Source organism: Bubalus kerabau, chromosome 22 (genome assembly GCF_029407905.1).
Source record: "Bubalus kerabau isolate K-KA32 ecotype Philippines breed swamp buffalo chromosome 22, PCC_UOA_SB_1v2, whole genome shotgun sequence".
NCBI lineage: Eukaryota > Metazoa > Chordata > Mammalia > Artiodactyla > Bovidae > Bubalus > Bubalus kerabau.
Genome location: NC_073645.1, coordinates 53,759,907 through 53,772,776, shown reverse-complemented (window position 1 = coordinate 53,772,776; position 12,870 = coordinate 53,759,907). Strand labels below are relative to the sequence as shown.

At 57.0% G+C, this 12,870-nt stretch overlaps 1 protein-coding gene across 1 annotated transcript in view; it reads right to left on the bottom strand.

The window, feature by feature from the left end:
* Positions 1-1,365: 1,365 nt before the first annotated feature.
* The window catches only part of ADGRA1 (adhesion G protein-coupled receptor A1), a 31,524-nt gene continuing 20,019 nt past the window's right edge, over positions 1,366-12,870 (bottom strand). Inside the window, exons 8-9 of the mRNA XM_055560337.1 lie at positions 3,278-3,376; positions 1,366-2,575 (exon numbers count right to left, since the gene is read on the bottom strand). Coding sequence (XP_055416312.1) covers positions 1,366-2,575; positions 3,278-3,376 — 1,309 coding nt within the window. The remainder of the gene's footprint in view (positions 2,576-3,277; positions 3,377-12,870) is intronic.

The window sequence follows — 12,870 nt, the reverse complement described above, 5'->3', positions numbered from 1 at the left end:
GAGCCACCCCGCGGCGGTCATTGGTAGCTTGTCTGGTTATCTTGTGAGGATGCAGGTACTGGACACCATGGTCTATTACAAGGTCACTGTTAGGTTTACAAGAACCCCGGGAATCGAGGATCCTGTGCTGAGATACTGGGCAACGTGCCTGGGACCCTGGGCATGCCCGCCCCCCTACCCCAGCAGGTGTGGGGAAAGATCTGGAAAGATCTGGTCCTCTTGGAGCCCCCCGCCCCCATGCAGAAGCTGACAAGGCCTGGTGATGAGGCTGCGCAGGGCAAGGAAAGCCTGGCGCTCAGGGGGCTGGAAAACACACGTGTGCGTGGCTGTGCAGGAAGATGTGCACATGGGTGGTGGTGTATGTGACATATGCTGTGTGCAGTTCATGTGACATGCACACTGCATGTGTGTGCCCATGGTGTACTGTGCACACGTGTGGCGTGTGCATGTGGCAGTGCACACATGTATGGCACGTGCACCAACACACACGTGTGGGTGTGGGTGTGGGTTCACACATGCACAGACCCAGGGGGAGGGATCCAGGCTGCAGAGGCGCACACACTCTCCCCTCGGGCTGTCTGGGCTTCTGCCTCTGCAGGGACCCAGAGCCCCTCCCGTGGGACACGCAGCTGCCATCGCAGAAGGACTTCGGTCATTGACGCCTGTCCTCTGAGTTGGGGCTTTGCGCCCACATGTTCATGGAAATGCCAGACCCTCTCTCTTTGTGGCAGGGACTTTATTGTTCCCAAACGCCATGGTGGGCAGGCCCCGGTCCCAACGGTGCCCGGCCTCAGAAGCCGAGTGGACATTAGAGGATGTGTGGTGGGAGTTTCCAGGGCACTGACCCCTCAGAGACCCTGCCGGCCCTGGGGGAGGCTGAGGGTCCCCAGAATGAGGCAGCTGCCCGGGGGCCTGTGATGCTCTCCGGCTCGGGGTGAACAGAGAGCCGACCTGGGCCGAGGGGTGGGCTGAGTCCTCTGATGCTCCAGACCGACAGGCAGGCTGCCCGCCTCTAAGAACAAACCTTAACAGAATGCACACGTGAGCCACTGGGAGACGTTGGTGGTGCCTCCTGCCGCAGCCAGGGCCATCGAGGCGGCAGGGATCAGATGGGTGCACGCGGGCACGCAGGGCGGGTCCTCCACCTGGCTGCCGGGGACGGGGCGCTGTGGGTTTGAAGCAGATGACTGTGGGCAGGTCTTGCTCCTGAGCGTGGGCTCCGTGGAGGCAACCGTGTCCCAGAGCACCTTCCCTCTCACGTCCTTCCTGGGCAGGGGTGAGTGGTGTGTCTGCCAAGGCTGGGTTGAGAGGCGACCCCCACCCACCCCAGGGGCAGAGGGCTCTGCTTTGGGGTAGTCCCGGCCACTACACCGTTGTCTCGTTCCTCCAGGGTCCCGTGCGGATGTTGCCTGTGCTGTCTGAGCCGAAGGGGGCGGCATCCCGCACGTCGCCCTTGAGCAGCCCGTTCTGGCCAGGGCCACCAAAGGGCAGCGACTGTGTCCGGCGGAGCATCTCCAGGCGCGCCGGGCCGCGGGCCGCCTCCCTGCTGGGCCTTGGCGGACAGCTGTAGAGCACGGGGCTGGGGGCGCTGCCCTCGGGCTGGCTGACCAGGGGGAAGGGGTCGCCCTGGGCACAGCAGGCCAGCGCGTGAGGGCCCACGGGGCCCTCGAGCGAGCTGGGCGGGCTTTCCGAGCGCGAGCTGTGTGGGCTGCCATCCAGGCTGGACGGGATGTGGTAGGCGTACTCCTGCTCGGCCGCAGCTGCCCGGTGCCGGCTGAAGTAGTGCGGCTTAGTTCTGCCCTGGACGCACGTGTGCAGGTGTGTGTCGTGCTCGAAGGCGTCCCCCTCGTGCACGTGGGCTGCATCCTCCATGAGCTGCTCGCAGTGCATCTGGGCACAGCAGGGCGTGGCTGGTGACAGGCAGCTGACGTGGCCTTGGGTGGCCTGCAGGTTGGTCATCTTGCAGTGGCTGGCGGATGGGTGGCCGAAGCCCAACGCCTTACCAGGACATGGTGAGTCCTGCAGGCAGGCCACCTGGCCCAGCGCGTCCCCGTTGGCATCGAGGGCGGGGCGGGCGCTGAGCTTCGCAGGGTGGGGGTCCCGGCGGGCAGGGCAGCAAGACCACCAGCAGTGCCACACGTCGTCGCGCTTGGCACAGTGGTGGATGAGCACGAACAGCCCCAGGGTCACGCAGAAGGCGCCGTACAGGCAGCTGAAGACCATGTCCAAGACGTGGCCCTGAGACACAGCCAGCGCCCCGAAGGCCCACGTGGCCACGAACAGGAGGAGCGTGAAGGCAGCCGCCCGCAGCTGGGCCTTGAACGAGTGCTCGTTCTGCAGCAGCGAGGCGGCCAGGCCGTCGGGGGCGGGTGGTGTGCCCCCCGGGGTCCCAGGGCCGCCCTCTGGGCCCGCCAGCCGCTGCTGCTCCTCCGTCCGCTCCCTGAGCTCGTACCTGCGCTCCGGGTGGCGCCGGAGCTGGATGTAGGTGCCAAGGAAGTACACGCAGGTGACCAGGGCGATGAAGGCCACCGGCCCATAGAAGGCGCCCAGGCTGGGCTCCCAGGCCATCCAGCAGCTGCAGGGGAGAGGGGGATCAGCAAGGGGTCGCTCCGGGCAGCCTGCTGGGTTGAGTAGGGCTCACTGCCTCCCTGGGGTCACGTGATAAGGAGACGCCTGACCTGAGACAGCATGGCTGGGCTGGGGCGGGGGGCGCAGGCAGGACAGAGTGGGGCCCCAGGGAGGTCCCAGGAGGCGCTGGGCCCCGAGAGCAGGACTTGGGGCTTCGCCTCCCAGGGCAGCTGTGGGAGGAGCACGGGGGTCGGGGGTCTGGGGCGTGCTGGCTCCCCAGGAGGCTCTGCTGAGGAGAGCGGAGGGACTGCTGGGGCAGCCCAGGGGACCAGCCCCACAGCCTTCGACCCACAGAGGTCACCGCCGGGTGGAGCTGACAGGCGGCCCCACAGTGCAAGGCCACCGAGGCGAAGGGCCCCACCCCGCCCGCCGGCCAGAGGAGCCTCGGGCGGGCCGGGGGCGCTGGAGGGGGCGGGAGTGGGGGAGGGGCAGAGAGCCGGCGCGGAGGGCAGCTCTGTCGGCCGTCTGGGCCCGGAACGCGGCTGGGACCGCTCAGCCGTCCTGGGCCGTCCTTTGCGCCCCTCCAGGCCCTCCCTGTGCGGCCAAACCAGTCCGTAGCGCGGGCGGGGTTGTGGGGGCGCCCGAGCTGGGGAAGGCGGCTCTGGGCCCCTGCGAGGCGCGCGGGGGACTGGGGGCGCCCGGTACTCACTACGCCGCATCCTCGGCCTCCATCCCGTAGTTCCTGATGTTCGTGGCGGCCGTGACGCCGCAGATGACCAGAGGGGCCCCGCCGCCGACGAGGTAGAACCTGCAGGGGAGGGGGCGCTCACTGCCCTCGGGGCCCCCGCACCCCAGCGCAGCCCCGTAGCCCCGCTCCCTGCTCCGCCCGCGGGCAAGGCAGGGGGAGGCCCTGCTGTCCGCTGCCCATGCGCAGCAGCCCGACCTGACTGAAGAGCGCTGCCGGTGTCCTGCCGGACCTGGCCTCCCCCGCGCCCCAGCCCCTACATCCCCACCCCAGGTTCCCCATGCCCCCTCCCCCACGCCCCTCCCCCATGTCCCTCCCCCACCCCATGCCCCTCCCCATGTCCCCCATGTCCCCTCCCCACGCCCCCCCCACGTTCCCCATGCCCCCACGCCCCTCCCCCACCCCACGCCCCTCCCCCATGTCCCCCATGTCCCCCATATCCCCTCCCCCGTGCCCCCGCTTTTCCCACACACCCCGTCCACGTGTCCTCCCCTCGCCTCTCTGCCTGCACAGAGATGACCCTGGCCGGGCCCAGCGCGTGTGTCTGGGGGCGGGAGGCGCCTTGGTTCAGCAATAACAGAAGGAGGTGAAGGCCCTGGGCGGGGGTGGGCCGCGGTGGGTGGGGCGGGGCCCGCTGTGGACGGGGCGGGGCCGCGCACCCCCAGGGGACAGCCTGGCGCTGCGGTGGGTGCCTGCTCAGCCGCCCCGCCTCGGGCGCAGGTGTTGCTGGGCGGCGCTGGAGGCTCTCAGCAGGTGCCCGCCGAGTCGCCCTCAGGGGGCCCAGGCCACACCTGTTGGCGGTGTCAGTGACCAACCGGTGCCTGCGCAGGCCGGACGCCTGGGTGGGGGAAGCGCTCGGAGCTGCAGTTCCTTGAGCCTGGCAGCCGAGTTTTCCGCGGCCTGGGGCAGGTTCTGGCGTGTGACCCTCCTGGAGGCAGGGACTCATCCGGGTGGGATCGGCTCGACCCCCAGACGGAGCTGACTCTCCCGTCTGCGGGCCTTGGCCAACAGCTCCACCCAAGGGTGCTGCCCCACGTGGGATCCTGGGGGTGTGAGCGTGGGCGCCTGGCCACAAGCACGTGACTGTCACACATGCGGAGGCGGCAGCCTTGGGGGATTCCGGGGGGCCAGCACGGGACGACCCCCACAGGAAGATGTCATTCTCAGGATGCCACAAGCAACCACATCACTTCGACGGCGCCAGGCCCCCAGTGACAGGAACGATTCCAGGTCCACGGGGAAGAGCCGGGAGACCTGCACGCAGTTACCCCAGTGACGGCCGGGGCCTCTGCGCCCCCAAAAGTCTACCAGAAGGAAGGTCAAAGGAAAACACGTCCCAGACAAAGATGAAGCCCGGAAGGGTCCTTGTCAGCTGACCTACGCTTCAGGAAATGCCAGATGAAAGCTTTCAGGCTGAAGGTGTACTGCACAAATAGAAACTCGGAGGAATGAAGACCATAAGAAGCCCTGAATATTTGGGTAAAGAGAAAACATTCTGTTTCCTCTTAGTTTCTTTACAATATATATTACTGATTAAAGAAAGAATTTAACACTGCCCTATGGAGTTTGCAGGACTTCTCTGATGGCTCAGATGGTAAAGCATCTGCCTACAATGCTGGAGACCAGGGTTCAATCCCTAGGTGGGGAAGATCCCTTGGAGGAGGAAATGGCAACCCAAGTATTCTTGCCTGGAAAATCCCATGAACAGAGAAGCCTGGCAGCTACAGTCCATGGGATGGCAAAGAGTTGGTCACGACTGAGCAACTTCACTTTCACTTGTGGAATTTATAATATATATGGGGCAACATTGACGTCTGTAGTGGAAAGAGAGAGGGGGCACAGGGTCGCAACGTTTCTAATTCTAATGGTTTTTACATGGAATAGTGTGACTTTCAAACTAAAGAGATGTGAAAAGGTTGTGGATTTTAATCCCTAAAGCAGCCATGAAAAGTAATAAGCAAAAAACTAATAGATAAATTAAAAAGAAATATTAAAATAACTCAAAAGAAGAAAATAAAAAAGGAAAGGAGGAATAGAAGAAAACAAGGAGAAAAAAGTAAAAACAGAAAACAGAGAAATGGAGACAAAATCAAAATGCCACTAAATTTTAATGGATTAAGCATTTCAGATCAAAGGCAGAGATCATCAGAATACATCAATAACAGCAAAAAAGCAAGACCCTGTTTTATGCTGTATACAATAGGAGAAAACATTTTAAATAAAAAGATATACAGTGGTTTAAAATTAATGGATGGATAAAGCTATCCACATGAACTGAGTCTAAGAGGCCAGAGTGGCTGCATTAATACAGGACAAAATAAACTTTAAGAAAAGAGAGAAAGAAGGGCATTTCGTAATGATATCCATGTTAGTTCGTGGGAAGACATTTAAACTGTAAATGTGAGGGGGCCAGAGGGAAGATTCAAAATACGTGAAGCAAAAATGGACAGAAATAATTAAAGGGAGAAATAATTCCAAAATCACAGCTGGTGTTTTGAACTCCCCTCTCTTAGCAACTGATGGGATAAGCAGGCAAAAAGTTAATAAACAGAAGATCTGAACAATAACATTAGTCATGTTTCCCTAATGTTCTTTCTAGAAAATCACACCCAATAATTGCACAGCACGAATTCTTTTCAAGTGCACACGATCTATTAATCATTGCAGATGATAAAACAAGTGCTTCATAAAACAAGTGCTGATAAGTTTAAAAGCATTTAAATCATACAGAGTATATTCTCTGAGATCAAAATGAGACTAAATTAGAAATTAATAGCAATAAGATAATTAGGAAAACCACACATATCTGAAAAATGAAATGATATACTGCTAAATAATTCATGGATGAAAGAAGAAATTATAAGGAAATCTGGAAAATATTTTAACCAAAGTGAGAAAGAAAATTCAGTATAATATTTCTGGGATGCAGCTAAAGCTGGGCTTAGAGGGACACTCGTAGCTGTGTACTTCCATGAGAAAAAAAGAAAGGTTTAAAGTTCAATGACCAAAGATTCCACCTCAACAGGGCAGAAAAATAAAACAGCAAAGTGAACTCAGAGTAACCAGGAGGAAGGAGATGACAAAAACAGGGGCAGAAATAAATGAAAAAAGAAAAAAAAAAGTCCAACAAGAACCTCCTGCATAGCACAGGAAGCTGCTCAGTGTGGTGTGGCAGCCTGGGTGGGAGAGGAGTTTGGGGGAGGATGGATACGTGTGTGTGCAGACAGTGTCAAAAATCAAGGTCAGCTGGACGTGGTCAAGCAGGAGATGGCACGAGTGAATATCGGCCTTTTAGGAATCAGTGAACTAAAATGGATGAGAATGGGTGAATTTAATTCAGATGACCACTCTCGAGGGGCTTCCCAGGCGGCGCTAGTGGTAAGGAACCTGCCTGTCAAAGCAGGAGATGCAAGAGATGTGGGTTTGATCCCTGGGTGGGGAAGACCTTCTGGAGTAGGAAATGGCAACCCACTCTAGTATTCTTGCCTGCAGAATCTCATGGCCAGAGGAACCTAGGGGCTACAGTCCATAGGGTCACAAAGAGTCGGACACACTGAAGTGACTTAGCACTCTCTGTGGGCAAGAATCCCTTAGAAGAAATGGAATAGCCCTCATAGTCAACAAAAGGGTCCAAAATACAATACTTCAGTGCAATCTCAAAAACAACAGAATGATCTCTGTTCGTTTCCAAGGCAAACCATTCAGCATCACAGTGATCCAAGTCTATGCCTCAACCACTAACGCAGAAGAAGCTGCAGTTGAACGGTTCTGTGAAGACCTACAAGACCTTCTAGAGCTAACACCAAAAAAAAACCCACAAAGATGTAATTTTCATCATAGGAGGTTGGAATGCAAAAGTAGGAAGTAACAGGCAAGTTTGGCCTTGGAGTACAGAATGAAGCAGGGCAAAGGCTAAGAGAGTTTTGCCGAGAGAATGCACTGGTCATAGCAAACACCCTCTTCCAACAACACAAGAGAAGACTCTACACATGGACATCACCAGATGGTCAACACCGAAATCAGATTGATTATATTCTTTGCAGCTGAAGATGGAAAAGCTCTATACAGTCATTAGAAACAGTAGAAACAAGACTGGGAGCTGACTGTGGCTGAGATCATGAATTCCTTATTGCCAAAGTCAGACTTATATTGAAGAAAGTAGGGAAAACCACTAGACCATTCAGGTATGACCTAAATCAAATCCCTTATGATTATACATGCTTATACAGTGAAGGTGACAAATAGGTTCAGGGATTAGATCTGTGTAGACAACGTGCCTGAAGAACTATGGACACAGGTTTGTGAAATTGTGTAGCAGACGGTGACCAAGACCACCCCAAAGAAAAAGAAATTCAAGAAGGTAAGTGGTTGTCTGAGGAGACCTTACACATGCCTGAGAAAAGAAGAGAAGCGAAAGGCAAGGGAGAAAGGGAAACTGCACGCAGAGTTCCAGAGAATAGCAAGGAGAGACAAGAAAGCCTTCTTACGTGAACAATGCAAAGAAATAGAGGAAAACAGTAGAATGGGAAAGACTAGAGATATCTTCAAGAAAATTAGAGATACCAAGGGAACATTTCATGCAAAGATGGGCTCAATAAAGGACAGAAATGGTGTGGACCTAACAGAAGCAGAAAATACTAAGAAGAGGTGGCCAGAATACAGCAAAGAACTGTTCAAGAAAGGTCTTAATGACCCGGATAACTGCAATGGTGTGACCACTCACCTAGAGCCAGACATCCTGGAATGTGAAGTCAAGTGGGCCTTAGGAAGCATCACTATAAACAAAGCTAGTGGAAGTGATGGAATTCCAGTTGAGCTATTTCAAATCCTAAAAGATGCTGCAGTTAAAGTGCTGCACTCAATATGCCAGCAAATTTGAAAAACTCAGCAGTGGCCACAGGACTGGAAAAGGTGTTTTCATCCCAGTCCCAAACAAAGGCAATGCCAAAAAATGTTCAAAGTGAAAGTGAAGTCGCTCAGTCGTGTCTGACTCTTTGCAACCCCATGGACTGTAGCCTATGAGGCTCCTCCATCCATGAAATTTTCTAGGCAAGAGTACTGGAGTGAGTTGTCATTTCCTTCTCCAAAAGGACATTCAAACTACTGTACAATTGCACTCATTCCATATGTTAGCAAGATTACGCTCAAAATCCTTCAAGCTAGGCTTCAACAGTATATGAACTGAGAACTTTCTGATGTACAAGCTGGATTTAGAAAATGAACCTGTATGCAGGTCAAGAAACAACAGTTAGAACTGGACAGGGAACAAAGCACTAGTTCAAAATCTGGAAAACAGGGTGTCAAAGCTCCACATTATCACCTGCTGATTTAATTACATGCAGCACATGCTATGCAAAACGCTGGGCTGGAGGAAGCACAAGCTGGAATCAGTACTGCAGGGAGAAACATTGACAGCCTGAGATACGCGGACGGCACCACTCTAATGGCAGAAAGTGAAGAGGCACTAAAGAGCCTCTTGATGAGGGTGAAAGAAGAGGGTGAACAAGTTGGCTTAAAACTCAATACAAAAAACTAAGATCATGGCATCTGGTCCCAACTGTGGTGTTGGAGAATACTCTTGAGAATCCCTTGGACTGCACGGAGATCAAACCAGTCAATCCTAAAGGAAATCAGTCCTGAATATTCATTGGAAGGACTGATGCTGAAGAAGCTCTAATCCTTTGTCTACCTGATGCAAAGAACTGACTCACTGGAAAAGACCCTGATGCTGGGAAAGATTGAAGGCGGGAGGAGAAGAGGGCGACAGAGGATGAGATGGTTGGATGGCATCACCGACTCAATGGACACATTGCTGTTCAGTCACTCAGTCCTGTCTGACTCTTTGCAACCTCTTGGACTGCTGCATTCCAGGCTTACCTGTCCTTCACTATCTCCTGGAGTTTGCTCAGACAATGGACATGAGTTTGAGCAAACTCTGGGCTTTCCTGGTGGCTCAGATGTAAAGAATCTGTCTGCAATGAGGGAGACCCAGCTTCGATCCCTGGGTCAGGAAGATCCCCTGGAGAAGGGCATGACTACCCACTCCTGTATTCTTGCCTGGAGAATCCCATGGACAGAGGAGCCTGGCGGGCTACAGTCCATGGGGTCGCAGAGTCAGACGTGACTGAGTGACTGAACAACAAGAAGCCCGTGTGTCCCCGGATGGTGAGGTGGGGAAGGCCCCCCAGGTTCAGGCAGGGGCAAGGTGACCGTGCCTCTGGTCCCTCTGAGCATCTCCTGGATGCCGGCACCGTGACGAGGCAGCAGAGAAGCAAAGGTACCAGTGAGAATGGAGTCGATGCCCTTCCGTCTGCAGGCGCCCCGACCAGTTCCCTGAAAAACGCTGTGGCGGCTCCAAGACTTCTGCTGGGAATAAGGGGCGGGTCTAGATGGCTGGCAGCTTATCGCACAGAGATCAGCTACCAGCTTATCACAGAGATCAGTCACCAGCTTATCGCAGAGATCAGCTACCAGCTTATCACAGAGATCAGTCACCAGCTTATCGCAGAGATCAGCTACCAGCTTATCGCAGAGATCAGTCACCAGCTTATCACAGAGATCAGTCACCAGCTTATCGCAGAGATCAGCTACCAGCTTATCGCAGAGATCAGTCACCAGCTTATCGCAGAGATCAGTCACCAGCTTATCGCAGAGATCAGCTACCTGCTTATCACAGAGATCAGCTACCAGCTTATCGCAGAGATCAGTCACCAGCTTATCACAGAGATCAGTCACCAGCTTATCACAGAGATCAGTCACCAGCTTATCACAGAGATCAGTCACCAGCTTATCACAGAGATCAGTCACCAGCTTATCACAGAGATCAGTCACCAGCTTATCACAGAGATCAGTCACCAGCTTATCACAGAGATCAGTCACCAGCTTATCGCAGAGATCAGCTACCAGCTTATCACAGAGATCAGTCACCAGCTTATCGCAGAGATCAGTCACTAGCTTATCACAGTCACGCTTCATACACTGCACGGGGAAAGCACGCGGAGACAAAAGTGCTGTTTGCAGTGACATCAGGTCAAAACCCTGGAGGCCCTTTTTTCTAAATTGAAAATTTATATGGGGGCTTCCCTGGTGGTCTAGTGGGTAAGAGTCTGCCTGTCAATGCAGGGGACATGTGTTCAGTACCTGGTCTGGACGATCCCGTGTGCTGCAGAGCAAAGAAGCCCCCACACGGCGGCTGAGCCTGCCCGCCTGGAGCCCACACCCCGCAACAAGAGGTCACTGCACCTGCCCGCCCGCCACAGCTAGGGAAAGGCTGTGTGCACAGTGGTGAAGACCCACTGGAGCCAAAAATACGATAAAATAAAAAATAAATAAATTTTAAAAATAACTTATATGGAAACATTAAGGGCCTGGGCTATCTGAAAAGCAGGCAGTGTACCACGCCCCCGACTGCAGGGACGGACCCTGATGCCCAGCATCGGGCCGGGAGGGAAGGCTGACAGCAGGCAGGGCTGCTCAGCTCCGCCCCATCAGGCTGGCGAGGGGTCTCCCGTGGAGACAGCAGTTGAGCGCAGCCCCTCTGCTGGGAGCCTCCCTTCCTGGGGCGAGGCTGGGGCTCCTTATGAGAAGACAGACCACCTGGCAGGGGCCTGTGGAGGCAGCACTTTCGGCCTGGTGACAAGCAGTGACGGGAGATGAGCCCCCCAGCCCCGGCCTGGACTGGGCCCCCCATTGTTGCCTATAGCCCCTCCGGGCCTGCTCCCACGTGGACGTCCCCCTGTTCCTCTCCCGAGCATGGGCCCTCCCGTTGCTCTGTTGCCTGCAGCTCCAGGTTCAGCCTCACCCCTTCCCGCTGTAGCTCAGTACCTGCCTCACCATCGCGTGGTGCCCCCCAAACCGCTGCCTGCCTGGCACGACTGTGTGCCATCTGCAGGTGAAGGTGCCGCGGTGGGGCAGGGCCCACTCTGGCCCAAGCTCCTCCGGCCATGAGCTCCGAGGGCTTCCTCTGGGGCCCTGGGTGTGAGCACGGGCCATGAGACCAGCCTGGAGGGAAGGGAAAGGCAGCGACGGGCCCTGAACAGGCTGGATTCGCAGGATTTGCTGCAGGCCACCAGGGCCCAGGCGAATGGGTGGGGCTGCGCAAAGGAGGGGCCTCTGCAGACCCCTCGGGTACAGCGAACAGCCTCCAGGGCTCCAGCTCGGCACCCACAGAGGCCACGCCAGGCCAGACGGAGCTCCAGGGACAACGGGTGGGCGGCCTCAGGGCATGGGGAGACCTCGGGAGCCAGTTCTGCTCTGGGCTCACAGCAAGGGGACCCGCGTCCTGGACCCCCACCCCCTCCCATGCCCCCCGCTACGCCCCCCGATGCCACACTGGGCCCACCACGCTGACAGGTCCAAAGAGAGAAGCCCTGGGCTTCGATCAAGAGGCTCCTTCAGCACGTGGTGAGGTGGCGTGGCAAGCGGGCAAGGGGCCTCTGCTCAAGTCTGCAACCCGCGGCGGGCGCAGGACCCAGAGCCCCTCAGAGGCACCCAGCCACCCAGGGACAGCTCACCAGGAGATCCTGCTGCCGGCCTCACCCTGGGCAGGTCGGTGACCCCTCCTTTTCTTTCCCCGGCACTGCCCATGGGTCCAGATGGGTCCCCCAGCCCGCCCAGGAGGAGACCCAACCCAGCGGGGGTCCGGAGCGCTGGGTGGGCTCAGCCCCCGCTTCCCCCAAGGCGGACAGTCCCCCCAGCCCCCTGGGAGGGGCTGCCGCCTGGGCCAGACTGTGCCCTCGCCCTGGAGTCCTGTAGGTGGGCTCTGACGGCCTCTCCGCCGCGCCTGGTCGGGCCCCTGCAGCCCGCCGCCTCCCCCTCTGCGGGGAGCCTCGCCCTCCTCCGGCCGTTCGGCTCCGCGTCCAGCACCTGCGGGACCGCGGCCGGCAGAGGGCGCTGGAGGCCCGGGGCGCTGTCTGCGCGGCAGCCGCAGGGCGACCGGGCCCGTGCGAGGCCGTCCAGAGCCCTGCCCGGCCCCCGCCGCCCCCGTGGACCCTCCTGCTCAGCGTCAGCTCCCACCCGCAGCGGACCCCCGCCACGGCCGCTCCAGTGAGGTCGTGACCCCAGTGCCGAGGCGGCCGCTGCAAGAAGCGGGAGCGTGGAAGCCCCGGTCAACCCTGGGGGCTCCGGAAGGGCCCGCCCCGCGCGCCTGGGTTAGCCCGCGGCCTGGTTTCGGATTCCAGCGCCAGGACTGTGTATGATAAATTTGCTTGCTGCTAAGTTGCTCCGTCGTGTCTGACTCTTTGCGAGCCCACCGACAGCAGCCCGCCAGGCTCCTCTGTCCACGGGATTCTCCAGGCAAGAATACTGCCATGCCCTCCTCCAGGGCATCTTCCTGAGCAGGGGTCAAACCCGAGTCTCTTCTCCTGTGTTGGTAGGGGGAGTTCTTAACCACCAGCACCACCTGGGAAGCCCCGACGATAAATTCATGTAGTTTTAATTTATTCCAATAGGAGCAGGAAACTAACCTGGTCCCCAAGCTCACACTACCCAGAAAGTCACATCCCAGCAGAAAGCACAGAACTGTAAGTGAATCGCAGAGCTGAACCTGCGAGGCCTGT